At 37.0% G+C, this 27,636-nt stretch overlaps 1 protein-coding gene and 1 long non-coding RNA gene across 2 annotated transcripts in view; both read right to left on the bottom strand.

Annotated features, from left to right (window-relative positions):
• The window catches only part of LOC145772513 (uncharacterized), a 41,888-nt gene extending 24,928 nt beyond the window's left edge, over positions 1-16,960 (bottom strand). Inside the window, exons 1-7 of the mRNA XM_082584384.1 lie at positions 16,868-16,960; positions 14,709-14,894; positions 14,500-14,667; positions 13,050-13,129; positions 6,889-6,966; positions 3,750-3,950; positions 2,833-2,936 (exon numbers count right to left, since the gene is read on the bottom strand). Of these exons, the coding sequence (XP_082440510.1) occupies positions 2,833-2,936; positions 3,750-3,950; positions 6,889-6,966; positions 13,050-13,129; positions 14,500-14,667; positions 14,709-14,894; positions 16,868-16,960 (910 nt within the window). The remainder of the gene's footprint in view (positions 1-2,832; positions 2,937-3,749; positions 3,951-6,888; positions 6,967-13,049; positions 13,130-14,499; positions 14,668-14,708; positions 14,895-16,867) is intronic.
• A 4,928-nt stretch (positions 16,961-21,888) lies between these two features.
• On the bottom strand, positions 21,889-26,781 carry LOC145771782 (uncharacterized). Its single transcript, XR_014289257.1, has 3 exons — positions 26,735-26,781; positions 26,235-26,318; positions 21,889-21,992 (listed from the first exon to the last, which is right to left on the bottom strand). It is a non-coding gene; the product is annotated as an uncharacterized LOC145771782 (long non-coding RNA).
• Positions 26,782-27,636: the final 855 nt, after the last annotated feature.

Raw genomic sequence — 27,636 nt, 5'->3', positions numbered from 1 at the left:
AATTTGTAAAGAATTGTTTGCGCTCCAGTAGGCCTATGACTCAAAACCGATTGAAAAGCCTAACTAATAACTATACATGTTGTGCACCAATTCAGACGTCGCAAAATTTTATCATTTGATGCTGTGATCCGTAACTTTGCATTGCAAAAAGTCCAGAAAGGGTTGAATTAAATCAGGGATGTCCAAAGTCCGGCCCGCAGCAGGCCAACTCCGGCCCACGACACGTTTTTATATGGCCCGCGTCTGTTGTTGTACAATGTGTTATTTTTGGCCTGCAGACACACAAAAATCATATAAATTCAACTTGCAGTTTTCAGAAAAATTATTGTGGCTGTTGGCCCGTGAACACTTATTATCAAATATGGCTCGCGTGGGAAAAAGTTTGGTCACTCCTGAATTAAATGCTAGGTTGAACTACTTTCGTTGCCTGTCGGCCTATTGTGTGTTTACAAAGCTTTCTAGACAAAATAGTTTGCCTCAATGGCATTTTTGCTGCAAGTGTAATCCAGTGATTATATATTGATGATTTTTACATTGAACGAAGTTCTTTTCATGCTGAGGAAAGTCGGCTAATTTCAGCTTAACACGAACATGCAATGCAATATTTGCTAAAAAATATTATGGGGCCCATTTTTTGTGTTGTTTCCCGACCAGTGCTGACTTCTCTCGGAGTCCCTGTGTTGCCCACTGAGTTTCCAGTCCAGATGCTACTATTTAGAAGTCCATGCACTGGTGTACCAGTCGGTTAGCGACCTAGGGTGATGAACTCAACAAATCCACGTTTCTAGCAGCTATACTTTCGGATTCAATCAATGTAAATCTAAAGATTTTGATTTCAAAACGAAGAAGTTATGAAATAAGAAAAGTTCAAACTAACTTTGAAAGAAAAAAGAAGTTTATAAACAAAAACAGAAATTAATTTCCGGCAAAAGTAATTCTTGGATAAGCCTACAAGAAGAATAAAGTATGAAGAGAAGGTTGTGTGAAATAAATTGTGAAGAATGATGAAAGATGGCTCAGCCTGATTTCAAAAGCAAACCACAGCTGCGCAATTATAACTCTACAGTGATATAAAAAATACTAAAATCCTAAGTGTATGCTTAATTGCGTATATTCAGACATTTCAACGCAAAATTTTATGCTAAAGTTCACATGATTTCAACAAGTGGGAAATCCATGGCAGTTGAGTGACAAGGCTACGTGTAAAACGTCGATGATGGTTCCTAAACGTGATCGCAAACGGCCAGTTGCAATGACTGGACATTGATATCCCAGGTGGGATGTTACGGTATTGTTGCTTTATTGTCTTTGCAAACGTCTTCGGATAAATAACGTTCAATAAATTGAATTCCACAGACCCATACCCATTGTTTGATATCGGATTAAGCTATTTTATGGTAAAGATTTAGACCAGCGATACAAGTAAAGAATGTCAAAGAACAAACTTGTTCCCTTCAACGTCCTCAACTTTAGATGTTAAAACAAGCTTAAAAGTTGCTAAATTTACTAAAACTTGCACAAAACAAAAGCGAAAAAAAAATGCTCTTTAACCAAACAAGCCAAATTTTGTAAACTAAAAGCACATTCAGATGAGATAACTGAAACCACAAAAGACATTACATCAAAGCCAGCTAAAAATGCAAATGCTTAATTTTCTCACGACTTCTAAAAAAAAATAATTGAATTTCCTGAGCAAGCAGCGAAACTAGGTGGCGGCAGCCATGCCCTAGAGATTTTAAGGCAATTTTAAGTCTAAGGTGCGCCAATGGTTTGATAAAAATTGTAAACTATCCAAATATATAAGAAGTTTATTTCCGTTATTTTATTGTAAAAAATAAAATTGTTTGCCTCATCCTTGTCTTGGAGTGATGTGGAAGACAATGATCAAATATCTTAAGACCTTCTGATAGCACTGGCAAGATAAAGATTAGTTTAACAGGACACAGAAACGAGCACAGTAAGTTTTTATATCAACAGTCAAAACAATGAACAGGGCAATGATCTGTGATTGAGACGTTTGAAAGATTTATTATACAGATAAAGTGACCCGTATTTATTGAAGCATATTTAATTTAATGCTGAGGCCAAGGTATGATCACAACGCTTTTCTCTTTTTATAAAAATGAATACCTATTGCAAAACATTTTTATATCAAGTTATTGTGCTAATGTTACTGATATCATAAGTATTGACATTTTTTGAAGAATAGTAATGATGATGTATAACTAACAATCTAACATAACTTAAAAAATAGAAGGCAGAATGTTTATTGAAGTGTAAAATTACCCATTTCCGCTAAGACAAAAAAACACTTCAAGAAACTAATGTTAATTATAACTGATGTAGGCTTGACACAGCAAAGCAGGTTGTTACATTAATTTTCTGAATTTTAACCATAAATCAAAAATAAAATATCAAAACTTTCAACAAAAACTTGACACATAAGCACCGGTCCTCTATAACGGACATCGCTGATGGAGAGTTGGCTCATTAAATCATGCCAAATTATAGCATTACTTAGACAAGGCATCAGTCAATAACATTCCTTGTATTGTTTCACATTTTTCTCGAAGCGGTTTCCGAAGAAAACCATCCTGATAATTGTTTAGGCAATTCTTATTGCTTGAAGCCCTGGGCATAACATAGTGTCACAACCTTTCTCATAGAATTACTAATTAAACATTTCCTCTGTCGTTGGTATTAACTGACGTAAGCAGTATAGAGACAAAGGAACCCAAAATAAACTCCGGAAAATTTAAAAAAGTGATATTGGTTGAAAACTGCGTAAAATTTATGCTTTTTTATTGGAATTGGCTATGATGTGCGGTTTACCTTCTTCACAGTTGGAGCCAGAAAAACCAGGGCAGCATCTCCATTCGTCCGTGGTTATGAGTTTCATTTGGATTCGATATGAATGACGGGAAGCAACAACAAACCTGAAAAATATGCACAAAATTTTAATCAATTTATTTGATAGTATCCTTTCTGTGAGCACTCTATTTGAAATACCTTTTCTACTATTCCAAGAGTTCAACTGTACAAACATTCGCCTCTTTAAGTCAAATGCGTCCAACGATATGGCTTCGTTAAAAGTAACCAGCCGTGAAAAAATACAAACTACTTTCATGGCCGTACTCTTAAAAAGGTGAAGAGACGAAATCAAAACTTTATCAATTTTGATGCTTTCATGGGACCCCAAAAATCAATATTCAATATAAAATGAACGGAGGTGGAAAACCATAATGATAATTGCTTTAATAATAAACGCAACAGTAGCCTACGAGAGGAAGGTTTAATACAGACAAGTAAATGGCAAACCTCATAAATAACAACTACACAAATACTTGTCGAAACTTGTTGTAGAAAACTAAATGGGGTCGCCTCTTTAAACTAAACCACGCTGGTCTATGACGTATAATGGTGATAGATCGCCCGTTCGATGCTCAGCGAGAGCACGAGGTTGTTTTTAGCAAAACAATGAAATGGTTGAAGGTTGATAGTTTACACCCTACAACGATTGGCTTCCCATTGCTTTCCGAGTCACTTGGTTCAAACCTTCACCCAGTCAGTAAATCAGTCGTTTTGCACATTGATTCAACGTCTGCAGTGTGAAAATACAATTGATTTACTGGCAGGACGATTACCAGTCTTGATACGATCAAAACAAGATCTGACCAGATCAAACAAGGCCACGGGTAAAACCGATGAATTTCTTCAAACAGTAGGCCTACATCGAGGATGAGAAGTACCTGACTTGAGGATTGCAGTACAACGAAGACCAAGGGCATTGGGAAACCACCCTCCGTAAGTAGGTTTGAGATCCGTTTTTAACGCGGTGCGGTACACGTCTCGTCGTTGGGTATGCACAATATCTTCCCGTATAGACGGTGCGTTTTTGGGTGCCCCCAGGGATCAGTTTCAGTTCTTGCGAAAATGGCTCACTCGTTGATCTGAGATCAACATAAATATATTTTTTCTGCTTTGAATTCATCAATTCACAAAGAATTAAACAAATGATTCTTACGCTGTGTATTTACGTAATCTGCAGTTGTGCTCAATTTGCACCAAAACACCAATAAAAAAAAAAGTATGACAAGACTTATGCAGAAATAATAAAACAAAAATGTGTTGAAAAAACCATGTGAACAGATAAAGTACGATCTTAATTGAGTCAATTTATTTGTCATAACATAATTAATGGAAGTTAGATTGCCACAAACGATGTTATTAAAAAACACTTGTCTCATATTCATGTCGCTTCAGACAAGCCTGTACCAAAAACTGCTTTATTACTGCACAGCGAACATCTATGAAGAGGGTATAGCTTTATTTTTGTGTATTGATTTAAGTAATCCAATTCTTTGGATCACCCATTCAAAAGTTCATTTATACTCTTCATTTTCTCAATACTTTTTGGCTGAGACATTTAATGATCCCAGTCTCGAACCAATAGATCGCACTCGTGGGGATTTAGCCAAGGTCAAAACAATTTAAAATCTGACGCCAGGAAGTAGCTTACCACAAAAGTAGCTGAGTTTACTTTGCTACCTGACAGCATGATTCATCAAAATGTGAAAAGCGTATTAAAAGTAGAAAAAACAAAGAACCAGAAGAGATCTTAGGAAAAGACCTACAAACTGCATTTTTGTGATTTTAGGATTTGGTGGGCTATTGCGTTTCGATGTTTCATACTATTGTTCCAAATTTTGTAGTAAGAGTAAAAAATCGAGAACGTGATGTAATGAGATTAAACACACAGATCAGGGCCGGATTAAGGGTGTATGGGGCCCTGGGCTGAGTTGAAAGTGGGGGCCCTTATCAAGTGACATTTTTTGCTAAAAATAAATGGTGGAGTGGGGCTACGACACGGGCCCAGTTGCATGTATCTGTGGCACCGAGCCCCAAACAGCGAACCAGTGGCGTAGCCAGAAAAAAATTTGGGAGGAGCCAAATATTTGATGAATTGAAGAGAACAACAAAGTGTTTGATTTAAAGCCATCGCCACTTGATGTGCAGTGGCGTATCCTGGTGGGTTGAAACAATAAAAGTGGTAGGGGGGTTAGAGCGTGCCGAAGGCACGCGTATTCTAGGGGGGTCCGGGGGCATGCTCCCCCAGGAAAATTTTTGAAAAATTACACTCAAATAATGGATTATAGCGCTTTCTGAAAACACTTTTAGAGTAATATTTGTATGAAATTTGTTAGCAGATAAACAGCTATTAACTTATTAAAGATAACTCTTACACACGAACGGGCAAAAACTGCGGCTAAAATTAGAGAACACTAAAAACTCAGCTACACAAAAACTCAATAACTACACAAAAACCCAATAGAGTAAGCCATTCTGAAATTGCTTCCATAAATTAGTTCAAAGAAACGTAAATCGCGTAAATTTTGCGCGATTTACGATTTGCAAAATTTATTGGTGTCTTTCTGTGTGTCTAAAACAAGTCCTTGGGGGTGTTAATAGCCAGATGTCTTGGAAAACGATATGAATTTCTACAAACTTTATTAAATTTTCAACAAAGGGCTCAACTTTGGAATCCAAACTTGGAAAATTTGGGGGGGGGCATGGCCCCTTTCGCCCTCCCTGGGTACGCCTATGCAGCGGATCACCTTCTTGTTTGCCCTCGGCTTGCAACACGGTGCAGTAGGTGGGACCTGTCAGTGTAGGCTATAACTCCGTTGCGGAAGAATGTGTCAATCTGTGGTGTATCAACGAACTTTAGAAGACTCGATAGAAGAAGAACTGCATCATGTCTAACTGACCATCTTGTATCAGATAATGTCTTCAAAACAGGCAAACCATCTAGGAATTTTCGATGGACTTGCCAACGATGAGTAGACGAGACGAGCCATGAATAAAGGCTTTGCAACAATTCAAAAAGCTCAGCGGCAGAACGGCATGTTTCTACAGGACATTTAGGCTGGCGATTAAATTAAGTGAATGTGCTGTGCAAGGGACATAATGAGCTACACTACATTTCTCGCGCAGAAAAGCTTGAAGACCGTTATACTTGCCACTCATATTGGCAGCATTATCATAACTTTGACCCGTAATCCGTACCATTTTCGGATATGAAAGTATCAAATAAATATGTTTTTTGTTAAAAAAAAGAAGAAAAATTGAATAACTGGGATTGGGCAGGGGTGCTGCAGCACCGCAGCACATTTGGGTGAGCCACCCTTGCTTGTTTGAGATACGAATTAAAGCAGTAATCTCCAGCTGTGCAACTAAAAAAATTAGTAGATTTTTTTTTTTGAGGTGGGGGCCCTGGGCTTCAGCCTAGTCCGCCCCCCCCCCCCCCCCTTAATCCGGCACTGACACAGATGCATGATAAACACGAACAAAACTTGCGTTGATTATCTTAATGTTAATTCAAATAAAAAGGTGTATCGCCGAGAATTTCTTTACATTAATATGCTAAAAGTACTAGCAACAAACACAAAGTTTACCATCATACAAAAATATGTTTTCACGCGCAATCTGCATGCATGCCCGTTATTGCAATATTGCACAGCCTACTCACCAAACAAGCAGACACCGAGGATAAGACTTATTCGTTGCTGCTTTACATTTTTTAAATATTTGTACAACTGGGAGTGGCGGTAGTTGACTTACCCTTGCAGCAACGTTTCAAGCAATCAATCATGCATGCACAGTCTAACAAAGTTATAAGCTAAAGAAAAAATCATGCAAAATATCTTTACAAAAAAAAAACACTTTAACATTCTGTAATAATTTTATGGTTTAATAACAATCAAAAAATATCATCACGCAACCAAAGTCAATCCAGTTAAAAATGAAAACGACAGAACACGATTGCGGTTAAAATCAACTTTGATGCGCATGCTCGCAAAGAAAATTAACATGCAGGTTGAAAGGTACCTTCCAGCATTATGTGCTCTGTACGTAGTAATGACAGGCTTGTAGACACTAAACGTACGAGTCCCATATGACCTCAATCTAAGATGAAAATGAAATTAACTCTACCTACAATCAAGCGTTCAGTTGCAAACTATACACAGGTGCAAAGTTTGTTGCAAAGACCAGCAAAGCGTTCAGCTAGAAGCAATACATCTAAATGGCTTGAAGGAAAAGGTTGTTATGCTGTAACTAATTTATACACAATGTAGCTCATCTAATGTAGCATAAGTTGCAACTAGATTATCACCAAAGCTACTAGTTTACTGCATGCTGCCTAAAAGTTGACATAAAGCATCGCAGAAATAATGTTTGTTTCTGCGTCCGTATGCCCAACCTAGAGCGCCTAAATTAACGTAACGATGGTAAACGGTGTTGATTGAAACAGGCATCTTCCATTCAAGGCACAAATATTTGTTGTGAGGAATATACAGTAATAATGATAATGTGTGTTTTTGTTGATTTCAATCGAGAGTCGAAATCGACAACGAATGATGATGATGCTCCATTGCATATGTGCGCTACTCTCAGAGCTTTGCAAATCAGAGAGTGGCGGAGAGTGATTTATTGCCAATTTTAAAAGTCCTTGGTATGACACGACAGGGTATCAAACTCATGCCGCCCGATTCAGAATCTGACACTTTAACTGCTAAGTCACAAAAAATCAGTAGTATGTACAATTGGTACATAGGCTAACCATAAAACAATATTTTTGTATCCCATAAATTGAGTCGTGGTCAGTGGCGTTGACAGGGTGGGAGGTCCAAGGATACTTTTAAACCGGGGTTCGAGATTATTTTAGGGCTTTATAACTTTTTAAGGGTTACAGGAACTTGAAGAAATCACCTGTTTCGATATAGTGCGTTTTGCTTAAAGTATCTTGATTTAGGGCACGAGAATCTCTTTGTTACCGGGCCTAAGTTATCCTCTCAACAGTCTTGGTCGCGGTAGCACGCTGTTTATTGTCATTAGTAATTTAACTCTTTTGAGTTGGCGATATATGCGACGACTTTCGTCTGGTGCACTGTTTGGGACAGAAAACACATAGAAAGCGATAAAAAAAGGTGAAATTTCTTAAAATATTCTGGGGGCAAGCTTCCCCAGAGTCTCTACCAAATTATTTGCTCAATACGCTATGTTTCTACAAGGAAAATATAAAATGTACTTACAAAGCGGTTTTTACAGTCTTTGACGAAATAAGATTTAAGCATGATTGGACTATTTTAATATACTTTAGCTGTTTTAGATAACTATTTGATTGATTAAGGTTTCACAAAGACACAAAACTTATAAAGTTGAATTAATGTGAAAAGTTTCATTTTTATGCGAAGAAAATGGTCACTTTCCCACACTAGCACAAACGTGAAATTGCTTTCACATTTCTTTTAATATGTTGACCTGTGCCAAATACTTTGTGCTGTTCCAATCCGTGACAAGTTTACTATTCAACAAACTTCTGTTTACAACTTGATCTACTCGTGGTCTACTCATATGCACAATAATGGGTGTAAAAAGATATCACACACAGTTGAGAAGTTTAAACTGACACCATAGCCTACTTGTTTTCCAGCTAACTAAGCTTGAGATTTTCCATATCTCTTGATGTTAAAGTGATGTAAAAACGACTACTTATTTTGGCTGACAGTTGTTTTTTTTGTGCGAGACGGGATTGTTCAGATTTCAGGGCAAGTGATGGAAAGCTAGGTGAGTGTAGCTTCGTCCAGTTCTGCTATGCCATGCGTCCCATTATGGCACCTTGTAAATGGGACATTCATGAACGACATGGCCAGCAGTTTGTTCCACTGCGCAGCATTCGTAGGTCGATGAGAGAGCCAAACTCCATTTGTGCATACTCAGTTGAATCCGGATCTTGCAAAGGCAAGCACTATAATGCGGAGAGGGATTTTGTTTTTGAATGTTGGGATATTGGACCCAGTAAAACCATCTTTTGCTATACGGCAAATCCTATAATAAATACTTAAGAATATCTTTTTTGTTTTCAAAGGTATGGTCAAAAGACATGACCATTCTTTGAGACGTGTGTGACGTCATATTGATAAAATGAGTAGCCTAATAATGATTTTGTGACGTCCCTGATTAAAATCTCGAAAATGAAAGGGGTTGGAATACATACACAACCTCCCCTGGCAACTGTGTGTTTGACAAAGCGCATGACGTTTTATTTACTGCAAACTGGTGCCAGATAAGAGTGAAAGATTCTTCTGATAAGTGATAACAGTTTTAAAGGCGATCTGCTTCAAACAAGTTTGGTAAACCAACGGTATTGAATTCATCCATTATCTAAGGCTGATCAAAATTCCACTTCAATGACCGCTCTACTCCACAGTGCTTATTCAATCTTCTGGTGTTTGAACTGAGATTAAATTTTTGAAAAGATGGGCTAAGCAAGGAAGTTAGTGAGCATGCGATACGAGCAAACTGCTATTGTTGTTAAACTTAAAAACTGATTTTGTGCCCAATGAATGAATACTGTGATACGTTGACTATAAAGCGCACTTACGATTACGCTTATCTGTGTCACATGGGCGGTTCATTTGAAATGGTATTGTTGGGGTGACAATACTTGCTGTTTCATTCAAATCTCCACCTCTGTAACTATAAAAGTCACAACTAACTTTAAACTTGATTTGAATAAAATAGCCTTTGCATCAGCATGCGTAAAAATAGTGTAGCGTGTGAAAAATCCATAAATAATGCTGCGATTTACAGGGAGTTTTCGTGTCAAGTATGTAAATGTGCCTGTCTTTCGCTGAGAGTATTAGTAAATGCTCTGTTGTCTCAATTACAGATTATTAGCGTGATCTTGCTCAACAAAGGTCAAAAATATGAGTCATGAGTTTTTGAAAAAATTCACCAGGTACAGCGGAAACCGGGTAGGGTAAATTTTGTTTAAAACTTACAGTCTTCAGATATGCCGCCCATCTGGGCAATGAATGGCCATCAGCTCATTTGGTAGGTTGAGAGTCTTGAGGCACTCAAGTGGTTTATTAGTTTTAATCGAAGAGTTCATACTCGTCGAGATCCACTTCAATTTTAAAGCCGAACAAAGCGCCTTTTTACGACCTTGCCCAAATGCCTAGGGCTGGGTGTAGTACAGAGACTTATGGTCGTCGGCTGTTTACTTTCATAACAAAACTATAGTTCCGAATTGGTAATCGCCTGTGATACATGCGGTTTCACCAAGTAGCTGTCTAAATCTGTAACTTTCAATTGAATTTAAAATTTTGTATTTTCAAGTCACAATTTTTTGTAGCAATATTTTGAGTAAACATAAGTAAGCTTATTTTACTCAGCAGAGACATGATTTTCACAGATTGTGGTTTGGCAGTTATTTAACGCGGCACATATATACTTTTACGACGAAAAACAAATCCTTGGCAGTTAATTTTATAAAAGAACTATTTCTGGGTGAAATTTGATCGTTCACATGAATGTAAACATACTACCGGTACGCTTCTATTTACAAAGAAATTATTTGACATACGATGTCCAGAATGACACATCACCAAACAAACTTCATCAAGAAAGCATTTGTTACAGTAGAACAAATATTCTATGTAGTTTCAAAAAAGCGAATTATAGGTGTATTTTCCCATCTATCAAAGCTCTCTGTTGACGCTGGTGACGGTGAAACGATGCAAAAGGGGGAGCTTTTGTTAGCTGAAAACGGAGCAACCACTAATGGATTTTTTTAAAGATAGCACTCATTGAAACCCATCTCTGCAGGTAATGGAGACAAGGACTTCCAACAGTCTTGTTGCAAACGTAGGCTGAACCACGCAAAATAAGTCGATGCTCGTGCGGCAATCTGCTTTGAAATAACTTTCACCGCTGCTAATACGTTATTTCGATGTGTCTTTTTGTTGCAATGTTGTTTCAAGAGTAAAACATCGGCACGGTAAGAAAAGGTGGGGCTAAAACAACAGTTACCGCCGACAAACAAAACTAACTCAAGCTTGAAAGAAATGTCAACAAAACATACCCTACCGTAGTGGTAAAAAACAATGACTGACTTTAAGTGTACGTAGCCATAAATGTAAGATTATGCCTTTAAAGTAGATTAAATTAAATCGCTAAAGCTAAGCGTGTGATGAAGCAGCTTATCGGTGAGCAATGTTAAGGTGGGTGACTTCAAAAGTAACGCAAGGGATTTTTCCCTCTGGATAAATCTTTTGTAAAGTTGCCCTTTAGTTTGATGGAGTTGCTACAGGCAATACAGATACAGAAATTCGATTAAATCCAAACAATTATTTGAAATGTATTTAACTTTCAAAATGGTGTCAAACTATCGTTTAAAAATTTATGGCAATTGATGACAATGAAATTGCGTAATGATAAAGTGCTCTTTGAGTTTATCATCAGACATGCATAACTCAACCGTGTACCCATGAGGAGTGGCATCTTTCTCTTTTTGCAACACTCAAACGCAGAAGATGAAAGGGGTTGTTTGTGGTGAAATAAAGAGGAAAGAAGAAAACAAGGATGTGTAAAAGAGAGAAAAGCAACAAACCTATCAAAAGGTAGACTAACCACTTTTGTTGGGCTAAACCAGGAAAATGTTTTTCATTCCAGGAAAGTCAAACTCAAGAACCCAACAAAGCTTCGGTGCCTTTAAAATTGTTACTACACCTTTGCCATTAGGAGTTCATCAAAGAAAGAAGGTTCCGAACTGGTGATGATTTATCAAACACCACTTTGAAAAATGAAAAAGAAGCATCATATTTTGCAGCAAGAAATTATATGGCGCTCCAAAGCTTAGTAGGCTTATACAAAATTGCCAGGGTGGTAGGCATAAGCTTCCGAAGAAACTTTCTCTTTTGGCATCAAAAAATCCCCGCAATTAAATTTTGATGAGTGGTTCCAGCTCATTGCCACGAGTTAAGATTTGTTTTTCTTGCGGTTCCCTATTTAAATATGTCTCGTCACGGTTCGATGCATACCGCATGTTGTCAAACGTTGGTTCAAACCGCAATGCTGGCCAAGTAATCGACGGCCGACACATGTCAATCACATACAGTAGGCTATATATCACTTGGCGAAGCCACTTTCTGCTTTGCTTGTTGCTAATGCAAAACGTTAAATTTATGTAGTAAAATTGACATAGCTAGTGACGAGTCGGTTTCCAATTCTCAACACAAATTCATTATCAAGAAAGTCGAGATAAAAGAAAGTTAAAAATATATGAATATACATCGTAATTTCCAGTTTATAAAATATTAACTTTATATAGCGAAACAAAATAATAGAAAAACATTCAGGCCGGCTTTTCATCTACGCAAGAATTAAGGATGAAGTACTTCCATGCTTCATGCTTAAAAGTTTAATATTATTATAAAGTTACTTTATTAATTTCAATAGAACCTATTCACTGCAGCCTCTTTTTTGAGTGGACTGATTTAGCCGTTTACTAGGCAACACAAACTGGATCTTATTAATATCGGCCAAGATACAGGCCACGGAAGTCTTTCCAACCGGCCTATGTTTCAGGGAAGGTATATAATGATTTCTTGGTTGCAGTCAACAGTAGAGTTAACAAACATCTGGTTTCAAAATCGACTTACCCATTGTTTTCCCTGGATCTTGATCTGTGTCTTGAATAGTGCTGGTTTGGCAGTGATGGCTTGATTATAAATAAAACTATCCATAGCATAAATATTCCTCTAAGTGCCATAACAAGGATTGTGACGGAAAGGTTATTCCGTTGAACTGATTGAGGCCAAAGATTGTGCGCAAATTTCAGCTAGTGCAAGCAAGCATTAAATCACCGTAACTTCTGCAGATACACAATTAAAGAGGTTTGTAGCAAACTGCAATATCCCTGGTGTCAGTCATTAGCTCTTTGATTTCCTTTAAACTCATGCGACAACTGAACTCAAATGACTTAAACTTTGGTTGCTGCAATCGTTCTTAGCAAATAATAGAATCATGCAACACTCAAATCTTTATCACTGCAAATTTCGTAAGTACACAAGCTCACAGCATATCGCGCTCTTGCCGCCAGCTACTATTCCGACTAGTAATTTTGACTTGGAATCACAGCGATTGCTTTTTAACCTCTTCTATTCTAGACAAGTTTGGGGTCAACCTCGCTCGCGATAACGAACCTTTTTCTTTTTTCTTCGTTCTCTTCAGCAACTGTGTCAAACATTGCACCTGGTAATCCTGGTATGTTTGCAGGTTGTGCCTGCAGTGGTAGAAAAACGTAAAGTCAAGCAGATTTTCAAACATAAAAAGACCAAGGTATTTTGTTAATCAAATCGGTCTTGATACATCACGTGAAAGTTGATATGTATTTTATAAGAATTAAGTTTTTTTAGTAATTAAACATTTTCTCCATAGAAGCGACTCTTTAATTTCAGATTGAGACGAGAACTGTAGCTGAAGCTGCTGTAGATGAGTATATAGTTTTAACAACACGCAGCGAGTTTTTCTCAGTAGTGCTTCTTAAATATGTCAAAGAATCAATTCAAAAATCATCTCATTTCTAAGTACTTTTTTATTACAGAAAGGATGTTTTAAATACATTACAGTGTACGGTGTATAAAAAAGAAAAATCTTTCAGGTAGGCTACAAACTTAAAATACTACAGATATTTTGGCAGAAAAAACTCAACAAATTGCCCATGCTCGATCTGAGAATCGCGACAATCGAAGCCACCTTTGCCGAGGTCATACATATAGTGTATACTTATTTGATTGTCAATATTACTTTGCTAAGACTATAGATGGCATGAGCTTGTCTCGGCTTGTTGTCATTTAGATAAATCTTAACAAACAGAATTTTTACATTTTGTACGATCTTGTACTGTGATTAACTTGCAATGTCTGTGTATCATGGAAAAGGGCCTTGAGAAGTTTTGTTATGCCTGTTCTCATGTTTTCTCTTGTTGGCCATGACCACTAATTCACACGAACTCTTATCTGACCTTGACAATCGTCAGATATCACAGATGTTACGCAGATGCATTGCAGTAAGCCCATCGAATACCAGAATCTACCAATACGCTAACCATAAGTGTTTGTGTAGCTACAGATTTGCATAAGAATGGAACATTTCAAATCCATTTTCAGTTTTTAAATCAAAATTTGGAAAGTATAAGCGCAAAAAAGAGTTTTCAATTTTTCTTAAAGCTGGTTTCAAACGCAAAATTTCAAAAGTAGCAAAGTTCCTTCAAGAGTTTATGCCCACTGTATTACTTTGACAGTGGTTTATAAAAAAAGCGTTTACGGTAAATTAACTGCTAGTTCTGACTGACTTTTTGATGAGCTTCGTTTCGCCTTTTCATTTGTAATTGAACTCGGCTACTCACAGTAGGGACCACGTGAAGGTGCTCATCATCACGCGTTGCCCTTATTCGTCGACTGGCAGGTACGAACTGGGGTGCGACAGCAACAACTCTGCGCACCACTACCCTGGCTCTTGTCCATTCCATCGCGAAGTACTGCGCCCCTGTATGGTGTCGTAGTGCTCATACTCACTTGCTCGACAAACCCATCAACGACGCCTTGCGTATTGTATCGGGATGCCTGAAACCTACACCTACTGAATCTTTACCAGTTCTTTCAGGCATCGCCCCTGCGGAGCTTCGCCGCAAAGCTGCCACACTCTCCCTGGCTCGCCGGTCACTGGAGCCACACCACGCGCCACAGCTACATCACCAGATCGGTAATACAGAAACGCCTCAAATCGACAAGCCCCTTTGTCGCTCAAGCACAATCCTTGCTGGAGCACAACACCAGTGCCTTATCCTGGATCGCCAATACCTGGCAAGAGGAGTGGACAGACAACACCTCCAGACTCCAGACCTTTGTTCCCGACGCTGGACCCATGCCACCAGGAAAGGAGCTTAGCCGACCTGCCTGGGTACGGTTGAATCGCCTCCGCACGGGTGTTGGGCGCTTCGCTTCCTTGATGCCCCAATGGGGCCTATCAACATCTGCGGCATGCAACTGTGGTGCAGAGGAACAGACAGCAGATCACATCCTATACCACTGCCCGACGTTTACTCCTCCAAGGGCAGTTGGCCTGTCAACGCTGGAGGACTCTACAATCAAGTGGCTGCTCGAAGAATGCCCGGACATTTGACCCCAATGAAATGTAGTCCAAAAGCAACCTCTCATACGAATGAAGAACTGCTAGTTCAGAGTTAACTTTCATAGCTTTGATCTTGAACTTTTTTTCGAGTTTAAAAAAAGAAAAAAAAAAGGATTATACAATTTTGCGTACATCAAACTATGAAAATCTTCACATTAGCCTTGCAATATATGGCATATGTTTTTAATACATTTGTTTGTTAAATTTGGTTTTGGCAAAAACAATTGAGCTTTTTTAATCTCGGTTGAAGTTCGCAGCATTGTGTCCAATCATACCATGTAAAGAACAGTTCGAAGGACCAAGGAAAACGTTGTTATTTTAAATAATGACTATTTTAAATAACAGCAATTTCCACAGTAGTTGGTTCTTCTTTAAGTAGTTTATCAATGCAATATTTTGTTGTTAACTTTAAAATTGGTTCATAAGTTTATTTAGGAAGATAAGTAGATAATTTCATTTTTAAATAATATAATCGGAAGATGTGCCATTGATAAAAAGATCAAATTTGAAATCAATTAAAACGTTGCTCTCAAATTTTACTTTTGGCAGCAGTGTTTTTGTGCAGCGTACGCAATTCAGCAGGTGGTGAACGCACTTGCTAGACTTTGCCTCCACGCATCAATTCAATTGGGAACTGCAAGTACAACTGTGCTGTAGTTTCAATGAGAAAGCTCAAAAAAAATTAATGAACTTTTCACTGCAGTGCGGTCGCTTACTGGAGGTCGCTTACTAGAGTTCGCGAGACGTATCGGATGTATTTGTATGAAAGTGTGGGAAGTTTTGAAGGTCATTGAATTGAGTTAAGGTAAGAAATGCTCAGTAATCTTCGTTAAGGCTGGCCGGAAATATCTATCCGACTTAAGGAATATAAAAGGTGTTAAATTTATTCATTGATGTATCTGTAGGCTACAGTCATAGTGTAACTTGGTCTATATAAGCATTTCCTGGATAAATCGTGGGGCTTATTTGAAATAAAAGCTTTTCGTTACGTTTCGACGCAAAACTCATTCCTTTGGTTTGGTTTCCTTTGGAAGAATTTTATTTTGTTTTGTTTTAAAGTAGCAGCGATCATTTCGTTTCATTGAAGGTTCGAAACGAAAACTAATCTGAGCTATAATACCTTAAGACCTAAGCTAAAGAAAATTGTCATGTTATCTTTTTCTATTCTTAAGACATTGGACAACATACAACTGTGAATCTGTATATGCGGTAATGTTTCTGTTTTTTGTAACAACCCAAGATTTTAAGCAACATACAGACATTAGCAGGCCTGAAAAACTTAAAAGCACCAAAATTTCAACAAAGTAAAACTTGTAAGACAAAACAGACAATGCAAAAGTTGCAATCCGAAAAAAGTCATGTGGTGGGGAACATGGGAGGCTTGCACTCAATAAAACGTTGACCAATTTAATCCTGTTTTGATGGCTTTTGTTGCAATTTTAGTCTCTAATTGCTTTCTGAAATTTTTTCGCTATTTGAATAAAATGAGAAATTTTCTGGTTAACTTATTTGCATCGACAAACAACGTATCGTGCTCATAAAAGCACTGTCGACTATTCAACAAATTACAATATGCAGTTCTAAACAAAATAGAGTGGTCGCTTGCTGCAACACGTTATCTAAGTTTCGCTGATGTCCAAAAGAAAACATCTTCCTAATCATACGTAATCTCACAGCAGTTGCAAGACAATTAAAGACCCTTCTCTGCAGCAATTTTGCAAAGTGTAAAGAGGCTGCTCTCTTTCAAACGCAAACAACGCATCATTGGTCACAATTGCTCGGAGTTTCAATTTTATTAATTTGCTTTCTAGTGTGTAGTAGTGTCAACATCATCATCCTCCAATCCTGCCTCTACAGTAGTTCTTTTCGCATCTCCTGTTGTCCAATCTGTGGTTATTTTGGCCCATCTGTTGTCCGTCATGGTTTGTAAACATTTTTCTACAGCGCTGATTCCAATTCGTCATTGCAATGCGCTGCTTTCTATTTCGTTGTTTGCAAGGAACATGCCTATCTCTACGGAATTAGTTTGCCTTTGTGAAAATAAAAGTGTTGCGCAGTTTTTATACATTCGCATATTGTGTTTAGGATAGATTTGAGCGTAGATGTCGCCATCCCTGAATGTGACCTGATCGATTCAAATTACCGTTTCAGTTTACCAGGAGGGAGGTAATGATCAGATAAGTTAGATAAATTTTCTAAATGTATCATTGTTGGGTTTCAAGTTGTAAGCGGAGCATATTCTTTTTATCAGTTTGATTTCACATTTGTCCCACAGAGCTCTCTAGTGAAAACATTTTTCATGAACTCAAACTAACTGGTGGCGTTAAAGATGTGTTCGACAGTTCATGATTGGCTGTTGGAAGAATTTTGGCGAGTCCGAAGCGCATATTTGTAATCCACAGGTTGCTGCAACAGATCAGATTTATTGACAATATCAAAAGGCAGGATTTTACCTAGCTGAGAACAATTTCCTGGGGAAAAGTTCAGTAGACTAGGTTTGTAGATCTCTGCTATGTTTGGCATCAGTAGCGTATTTAGGGGGGAGGATAAAGGGCGATGGCCTCCCCCTAATGATCACGTAATAAAATAAAATACAAATTTTGCAAAAAAAAAAGTTGTAGCGCAATAATTGCTTGGATGATTCATCCTAGCGCGGGGGGCGGGGTATACTTTTTGCAATGTAATTTATCAACAGTTTTTCTTCCTTTTCTTGACAATTGCATGGCACAAATTGACGATAGATTCAATGAGCACTGCTCAGCTTTTACAGTCAGCACATTTCTGCCTTCATTGATTCATGAAGATGAGGACTGCACGATCGACGAGATTTTCGACTTCTACCATGGAATGCTGGATGTTGAACCAAGCAATTGCTTTGCAGCTACTATTGAATTGCGAAGATGGAGAGCGAATTGGCTTGCAGTTTCTGTGGATAAACGACCTGCGACTCTTGTGGATGCGTACCAAGCGGCTGAACAACTCGGCACTTATCCGATTATCCATAAATTATTACTTCGAATCTTTGCTACGCTTCCAGTTACAACTGCCTCCAATGAGCGATGTTTCAGTTCACTAAAGTACCTGAAAAATTATTACCGCACGACCATGACCGAGCCACGTTTGGATGGTCTAGCTCAGATGTAGCCTATTTAAATAAAGATATTGTACTCGAGCATGATGCAGTCATTGATATATTTGCCAAGCACAGCCATCGCATTAAACTGTAAATTGTCATTGCGAATCGCAGAGAATGTTCAAAAGGTATTCGAGGTCGGGAGGACTAACTTATTGTTTATGTTCTGAAGTGTTTCATATCTTTTGTTGGTTCATTGATCGGAACAGTAACTTACTTCTGCGGATTCGCTCTTGATTTTAGACCCTCTCTACCCTTATCTGACAGTTTCAGCTCCCCTCCCCCCGTTCTGACGCATCATATGACATTTTGATATACCCCACCCCTATTTAAAGGCTCAAACAAGTCTAATTTCAACCCAAGTAGAATAAATTTGAACCAATTAACTGCCATTTTCATCAAGTTTGAGCTTTCTGTGTACTACCGTTGACTACCCCGTGTGTACTATCCCCAGACCCCCATTGGACTCCAGCCGCCGATTCAGCCGCTGCGCGGCTGACTGACACAATGTCTTGGCCTCCCCCTAACAAAATTTCTAAATACGCCACTGTTTGGCATATATTGTTATACCGTATTGTTTTTCGTTGTGATAGAAATAAAAATTAACTGAACTGAGATTTTTCACAACTCGCAAAATTTTGGACTGAAAGTCTTTTAGATTTGTCAAAAATTGGTCAAATCTAACCTAAGAGATACTAAAAAATTCACTTAAGAGATACGTTCTTTTTTTGGGACCTGGGTGAAAGTTAGCTGGATAGATAGGAGCTTGTGCTTTGCAGCGATAGTTTAATTGTTCAAATCGAAGCAGGAACAAGCAAACTACAAGTGATTCAATAAAGGTATAAAACAGCTTGCGCCTTATTCACACACCTCACCCTATATTTTTTGGTCGATTCATCCTGATTGCGCCATAATCTAACCAACAGTTGTACAATGCATTGTTTTGACAATTACATTTTACTCTGATTATTTGTTAATATATGGCGCTGTTAAAACAAAATAAATTGACTTGACTTGACTTGACGCAGTATGACGTCAGAGTAATTTTAACCAGGGCGGAGACTTGTACATCAGCTTTCTAAATTTTTTTGCAAATTTTTTCTAGAAAGAAAATCAAAAAGTTTTTCTTGGTGTGCAAAAACAGAAAATTTCCCTTCTGATTATTCCCAAGTTTATTTTTGAAAAATCTAAAAAGTTTTCATTTCAAAATGTTGCAAGTTATTGTAAACCTGGTCTACAAACTTTTTTCCGCAAAAATTTTCTCAGCTTGGTTAAATCATGTTAACTCCTGCTTTCCGATTGGTCAATAAATCTGATCTGCTGTAGCGACCCGCAGATTACAAATACGCGTCCGGAGCTTGTTCTTAGAATACGAAGTTGGATTTGTGTATTTTCGTTCCGAAACAACGACCGTGTGCAAAGTTGTGGAGTCAGAGTCGGAAGAAAGTTTTGCGATTTTTCAGGAGTCGGTTGATAAACAAATCGAAGAGTGTTTTTAATATGTTTTTCCTTATTCAACTCCCTAATTTACAGATACAGCAAGCTTTTTTATTGTTTTAGGTGTCATGATTCATGGACTATATGTCTCAGACGATGACAATAAACAGGCACCACCTGCCTTTTAGTTTACTGTGACTTAATTATCCACCGAGTAGGGTATAAATTTTTTAGTATAAAAATTGCAAAAATAGCAGATAAGTTACAACTTTTCAATCCAAATATCCAAAGTCTCATAGTAGAGATCACAAAATACATCTTTAAATGACAACTCAGCATGTGTAATAAATCATATGCAATTTATGGTTGCTTCTAACAAAATTTGAACATTTTTCTTTAAAAAATACATGGGCCTATTACTTTTTTGGCTTGGGTCTGACTTCTGGTAAATAAATGATTTGCTTTTGCGTTAAAATTGCATCAACACTAACTTTGCTCTTTTTTTGAATAACTTTCTAGATGATGACTTACGTTTTTCGCTCTTTTCTCCTCATCTCGTGTTCACTAAATTTTAATTTGGTATGTTAACGTTTAAGTGGGGCAATCCAAAGTCAATTAATTTTAATTTTTCTGTCTTGTTTGAAGTTATGAGCTAAAATGTTCATAAACTAAATATGCGTGATACGACCAGAGGTTTCAAAGTTATTAAATAAAAACAAGTCTAAGCTTACCGGTAGGTCAAATTTTCTTTTTGCGTGTTTTTCTTCTCTTTTTTTGATATGGAGTTTTTTGCAATTTGGACGTAGTAGTAAATTTCTCAGGTAATAATCTTATTTTACCAACTTTTGAACGATTAAAGAGTTAAGCCTGAAAGCAAGCGTTTTTTGGCAATGATGTTTCACCACAATTGCATAGTCTGATGAGAAACTCCCAAGCAACCTCCATAGCAGGAGAGAAAGCTTCTCCATCTACAAAAAACAGGCAAGTCACAGAAACTTCAGAGGCGTAGAAAACTTCGAAGATACTTTGAAGCTGTAGGCTCACTTGATGCTGAAGTATAATAGGTCAGTATTTCAGAATATTTAAAGACACTGCATATTTATCTCTTGCGGTTTTTCGAATGACTTTCGTTGCATGATCGTTACGTCTGATGTCGATCGAGTCTTCCACATTCTGTCTTTTTCTTCGATCAGAAAAAGAAAACGTCCTTACTTAACCATTTTATTTCTACTATACTTTGTACTTCGTATTTGAATCGCAAACGCAGGAAATCATTGGACAAAATTTGATAAATATAAAAATCAAAGTTTCAAGTTTTTTGGCCAAAAAATGGGTTGCTCTGCTTATATACCTTCCTCTTCCTTGTTTTTAAATTTTACGCACTATATTTAATTTCGAAGTCATAAGTTCTAAATGACCTGTTTAGTTGTTTGCAATAATATGACAGTGAGGTTTACCATATGCTAACCAGGTGTTTATTATATTACCATTATCTCCTTGAAGAAGTCGATCATATGTTAATGACGAAATGTCAAATAAATGTAGAGGATGACTTGCAACATTTTGTGGGTTCAACTTGTCTGACATTAAAACGCTTTTAACTAGACACTGTTTATTCGATAGTTTAACGATAGTTTCAACGCACTAAATAATTCATCCTTTTCAAGAAGCGCACAATCTTAACTGATTTCCCTTAAATAATCTTTATTTCAAACAAGGTTTAAAAAAACACACATTTGTGAAGCCAATAGCTGACAATCAAAATTTGCATGTAATTTAAGGTATACTTTTCAAAAATTCAAAAATATGATTGACATCAAAAGTTTCGTTGCTTCAACAAGAAAAAAGAAAACGCTGAAAACACATTCACATCAAGATGACGTAAAACTATTGTATTTCAGATCAAAGCTGTTTTGAAAAAATAAATTTAGTTTCTGGCGTTTTGACAACAGTAGCAGTCTGGAAGAAATTTAAGCTTTCTAGACTCTAATAACAGTAATGCAATAATTTGTGTGATCTTTCAAAAGAACTTAATAATCTGTTCCACGTGTTAAAAACAGACATTCTAAAGTGGGCCTTATATTATATTTTACTTTAAATATTTTTTAAACACAAGCAAAAAACATTTGCAAAACATAGCTTTGGGATACTTGTTAAATCGCACAAAATGTCATTTCGTAGATTCTAAAACTATGATCTGTAAAATTTATAATATTTGAAAATTGAGTGTAACTTTAAAATAAGTTATTAACTATTGCATTCAGATAACCGTCAAAACTGAACAGTAGCAACTTTCAGATGTTTCAGAACGTTCTTTTTCGTTGATTCAGTAATCAGTATCCATTTGCATCAAGAGAAAATTGATGAGGTTCATCTCCATTTTCTGCAATCAGAAAAATTAGTAAGACACTGATTTATTTGTTGCTACAGCTCGATAGTGATGACTTTAAAAAAAAATTTCATAGCAAGCAAAATGAATTTTTGCAAATTTTTTGTTGGAACTTTGCATTTAAAAAATGAAGCACAAAGAAATACAAGATATGTTATTTTTGTAACGACTTGAGATAAAAAAAAAAAAACTCTTTATAAAAACTGCAAAAGTTACAACGTTTGGCAATGACCAATAAGTTTTATGATATTCCAGTCATTTTGACACTATAGCATAACACGAAGATTCATGACGACCATCATGCGTTAACACGAGATCCAGGGGCTAAGTTTATACCCATGTTCGGGATGAGTTTAGGATCTCAGAACCTTTCTTGAGGCCTCGGGAGCCCGAGGAAACATCGTGCATTTTGTATAGGGTCTTGTTTTTCAGAAATGTCTTCTTCGGGAGGCTCAGCCTTTTCATTAACACCGGACCAAAAGTTATCAAGTGGCTCTGATGATATTTGTGCTTTCATGGCTGGTTGTGACAGCTTTAATTAAAGGTATACTTCACTAAGCAAACGACTGGGAAGCTGCATAGCAAGTTTCCGAGGAAGAAACACTTGTTTTTTGAAGTACGTTGTTAGCGTTTTGTTTAACTGCCATAAATAATTAATTCCATGATTTATTTAAACTTAACTTTAAGAACGCTTTTAAAAATAGATGTGACGAAGCAGACATAGTTTCGAATAGACTTCTTTGTCAACGCAAATGGACAACCCAACACAACAAAAGCACAAACACGATTGGTAGCCTAATAGGTCTACTTCATGGTCTACGTGCAAAGAAGAGTGCAATGCTGCGCCAGGCCATTACATCTGGAGGAATCAGGAGCGGGTTTGAGAGGGGGCAACATGCAGCATCAATTAAGTTAAATTTCTAACAGATTTCATATTTTTTTCAAAAAAGAAACAAGTATTTGAAAGAAAGCTAAAACAAATAGCCTGCACATTACTTTACATAAATCCTCTTTCTAATTTGGAAAAGCTGTCAGAACGCTGAATAAATATGTAAGAACGATTACTGCAAGCTGTGCTTTCTTGACAAAACAGCATTATAAGTGCAACGGATGAAGCAAATGGAAAACCATTTATCGTCACAAAAATAGCCTTATTCTGTATGTCATCACTATTCACTATCATCGGCTCATAAAATAATTTAGTTGGGATCAATTGGATATGAAAGTTAAATCAAAATTACTCTAAGTTCTTTTGTTTGCTATTTGCAACACAAGTTGAATATTGTATAAAATGTGTATTTCAGTGGCAATATTCACTATTTATTTTAAATTCGTTTCATGTCTGTAGCGAGGAGAGCTGCAAGCAACCACCTCTTTGAGCTTTTACACATACGCCCTTGTATGTTGTAAACATACTTCAATTCAATTGTTCCCTATTACCGTCTACCAGTATTGCACACGGTAGCAAAAGCTTGCGTTTCAAATGGTCACCACTCGGCAAGCGACAACTCAGCAAGTGTTTCAACTCAGCAAGTACATTTCAGCTGCTTTCATGTCAGCAAATGAGGTTTACTTGCTCACTTCGGACTTGCTTGGTCATCGCTTGCGAAACTAATTTTGCTGACTTGTGACATGCCAAATTTCGGCTTGCTCAGTTGTTACTTGCTCAAATTCATCATTTGCCAATCTCAGCCGCTTTCTGAAATGTTGCTAGCTCAGTTGTCACTTGCTCAACTGCTGACTTGTAGGGGATTCGTTTCCTGTGGATTTGCTTTTAAATCTTTGTAAGCTAATTTCAATACACATAACTTTGTTGAAAACAATCTAAATTTCGTTTAATTAGGCCAGTGTTTCTCAACCTCTGGGTCGCGACCCAAAACTGGGTCGCCGTTTCATTTGGATGGGTCGCTGTAGGCTACGATGTGGGTATAAAAGATAATGTCTTTGAGCAAAATTAAAACTGCCTACCACTAGGCTACTGTAGTTTTCGTAATTTCCACTACCGTATTCAAACTACGCCGCTGGTTTCACCCGACGATTTTGCCACACGCATTTTGTGGTAAAGTGTACACAACAACAGTACACACTAGACTAATTTGGAAGAAGAATTTTTAACTGCAAAGCTTTGGAAACAACAACACGAGCCAAAGATATCTTTGCTTTGGTCGCCTCATTTATAAATGAAGAGGGGTTAGAGTGGACAAAATGCTCCAGTATTTGCAGTGATAAGGCTCCAGCTATGCTCGGATCCCGCAAAGGTTTTACTTACTGCTCATGTGAAAGAAATGAATCCTAATGTAGCCTACACGTCAGTCACTGTTTCGTCCATCGAGAAAATTTAGCATCTTGCAGGCTTTCCACCGAATTGGGAACTGCCATGCAAGATGTAATTCACATCGTCAACTTCATAAAGGCCAAATCACTGAACTCACGACTGTTTGAAAAATTATGCGAAGATTTTCATGCAGAATACAGACATCTGTTGAACTTTTCTAATGTGAGATGATTATGTCGTGGCAAAGTACTGGAGAGATTTGTAACTCTGCGCAAGGAGGTGAAGGAATTTTTCATAAACAAGAAGAATAGCTTGGCAGAAAAATTTGCTGATCAAAAGTGGCTTTTGTTTGTGACGTATCTTTCTGATATATTTTCGCAGCTGAACATCTTGAATAAATCTTTGCAAGGACCAAACATAATGTTGGTCAATGTATCTGAAAAACTGATTGCTTTTACGGAAAAGCTGAAGTTGTGGAAGAGGAAGATCGCGTCCCAGAAAGCAGCAACATCTACTGTCTTAAATTAGTTACTGGTAGATACGAAGTTAGGCTTTGATGATGTCCAGCTTGTCATAGAAAGGCATTTGGGTTTATTGATACGAGAATTTGATTTGATTATCCCTAAAATTGCAAAGGATTTGGAATGGGTGCGCAATTCATTTGTTATTGATGTTGATACCCTGCCTGAAAACTACCAAAGCATTCTTGGGTTTCAAGAGGAGTTTATTGACATTCAGTGCGACAGTGTATTGATCAACTGTTTTAAGAAAGAAACCCTTGGTCAATTTTGGACAAAAGTCAAGAATGAAAAGACTGTTGCTGGCACGCACGCAGTAAAAGTTCTCCTGCCATTTGTTACTACCTGCCTGTGTGAGAGCGGGTTTTCTGCGGTTACTCACATCAAAACAAAGGAGAGAAATTGTCTTCAACCTGAAGATGACATGAGATTGGCACTGAGCAAGATAGGTCCAAATTTGACAAATTGTTGAAACAATACAAAGTCAAGGCTCACATTAATTAAATTCGACATTTTGTTGTTATGTTTAATCGTGGTAGCTATATATGAGTGTGGCTCATATTTTCATGCTTACAAAACGTTGTGCGAAACATAGTTTTGGAAATAGGGTCGCCAAATCTTCGCTATTAATTTAACCTTAATTTTTGGGTCGCCACAAATAAAGGTTGAGAAGCACCGAATTAGGCAGAAATGATTGATTGATTTAATCTTTATCCTGGGACTGGGAAAGCTTCTTTGGGAGCTTGATCCTGGTAATTTCGCATACTTGTAGAGGCTTTGAACCACTGACGTACGCCCGGTCACCGAGATTGACAGAATGAAGTTTCCGCTCGTTGTTGAAGTGTTTTTGTCCATCTACTTGGTGCCGCTGAATGGAAAGCAGTCCTGAAATGCATTGCTCAAGCGCACACTCTAGAATCGAACCAGCGCCACGTGATCCTGAGTCGGGTGCGTAACCATTGAACTAACGGGTACAAGTTGCAAGAAAATGCTGAACTCAGCAATTTGCAATGAAAAGGATTTCTTTATCTCACCTTACGTTATGTGTGCTCAAATTAGCTTACAAAGACTTAACAATGAATCTGCAGGAAACGTCTTGTTGCTCTTGGTCATGATTTTAGATGCGTTATTAGCAAATTAAGATTTTGCTTGCATTGGCCAAATAGTCGAAAAAAACGATTTCATCCATTTCATTAAAACTGTTTGATATATTTCTGTCATTTTTAGTTCCGAAACTGTTTGTAAGTCTTGTGCTGATATTCGTTTAACATTCGTTAAACTTTCATGTATTTTACTGTATATTTTTGAGATTTTCTGGATATAGGTGGTACGCGAACACTGTACAAAAATTTCTAATAAAAGTATGGAATTCGAACAAAAAATTGGGGAATCACTGGACAAAAGATTAAAAATTACGCACGTGAAACAAAAATGCAAATTTACCTTTAAAATCAAAATATGGTTCCAGCTCCCGATAAATTTCGGAAAACATTTCTTCTCTTGTTGAAAAAATATTTGTTTTGGAATCTGTAGCAGAAAGATTATGGTAAAGTATGTTTTTTCAGCTGAGCACAAGCCTTTGTTTGACTAGCTATTTCTTTAATTGCATAGAAGCGATTAGAAGTGTTAAAACAAGGTTAAAGCCAGTTTTATGTTTGCTCAAAAGAAAGTTGTACAAATTGCAGATTTGAGTTGTTAGCTTTTAGACAACCCAAACTTTTACAACAGTGTGAAAACAAATGCTTGTGTCCATGTCATTATTTTAAATCAGACATCTTCAACTTTGATGACATGAGAAAAATGCTTTGTTTGTGTTTAACAAAAAGTAAACGGTCTTTAGTTCTTAGAGTGAGATCTCAAAACTAAAGCAACTGAAGCACCAAAATTTAGACAGTAGGCTCATGTTTGTTGTGACACAATAGACTATAACAAATTGAACTTACCAAAACTTCTGTCCTCCCTTTTCCCAAATACCTCTCTCAGAGCTTCTGCAGAAAAAGTTAACGTAAGTTCACCAAGTTAACGCTATCTTTAAAAATTAACGCTGACGTCATAAATGTTTTTAAACTTTGGTTTTGTCGCCACAGCTTTACTTGTGTTGAAAATACGCAAAACGTCATAAGCTTGTGAAACAAAAATCTTATATTTCAACATGGGTAGATAAAAAAATCATATTTATATAGACCGAAAATCTTGTTTATTTTAAAACATAACAGTAATGTTTTCAACGGTTAAAAAACTTAAACCAATGCAGTATTTTCTGAAAGGACAAACAAAGTGATGATAAGTAATAAAAAGGGCGTTTTCGTTTCTCTACCTATTCCACCATTGTACCCAATGCTGTTCATCGTCCATCCTCCAATACCACGATGTTTTCTGGAACGAGTCGTGGCTCCCTATAAATAATACAAAGTTAACTTGTAAAACATTACTTTCAATAAAATTTAACAATAGGCTAGCATAGAAGATACAATTGATAACTTTAATAACATAGGCTAGTTCTATTAGCAAAGTGTATTATTATAAAAATGATATAACCCATTTACATACCGTTACACGTTTACAACATGATAGTGAAAGGATAAAAAAACAACAAACAACAACTGATAGAAAAGTTCCAGACGACCGCATTTTTTTGTAAATTTTGAGAACTTAAATCAAAAATAGCAGCAAGGATTAAGATTTTAAATTATGGAGGTTATAATCTGTAATTTAAGAAATGCTTATGTAAAACTTTCAAGATAACTTGCAAAGTTTTGATTAATATATTTTTTTGTTTGCCAACTATCTGCATAACCTGCGTTTTGTTAACATCTTACTCTGAAATAAAATTTTAAGCGTTTGC

The sequence above is a fragment of the Aplidium turbinatum genome, chromosome 6, assembly GCF_918807975.1.
Source record: "Aplidium turbinatum chromosome 6, kaAplTurb1.1, whole genome shotgun sequence".
Taxonomy (NCBI): Eukaryota; Metazoa; Chordata; class Ascidiacea; order Aplousobranchia; family Polyclinidae; genus Aplidium; species Aplidium turbinatum.
Note: the sequence above shows the minus strand (reverse complement) of the source record. Positions and strands in the feature narration are given on the sequence as shown.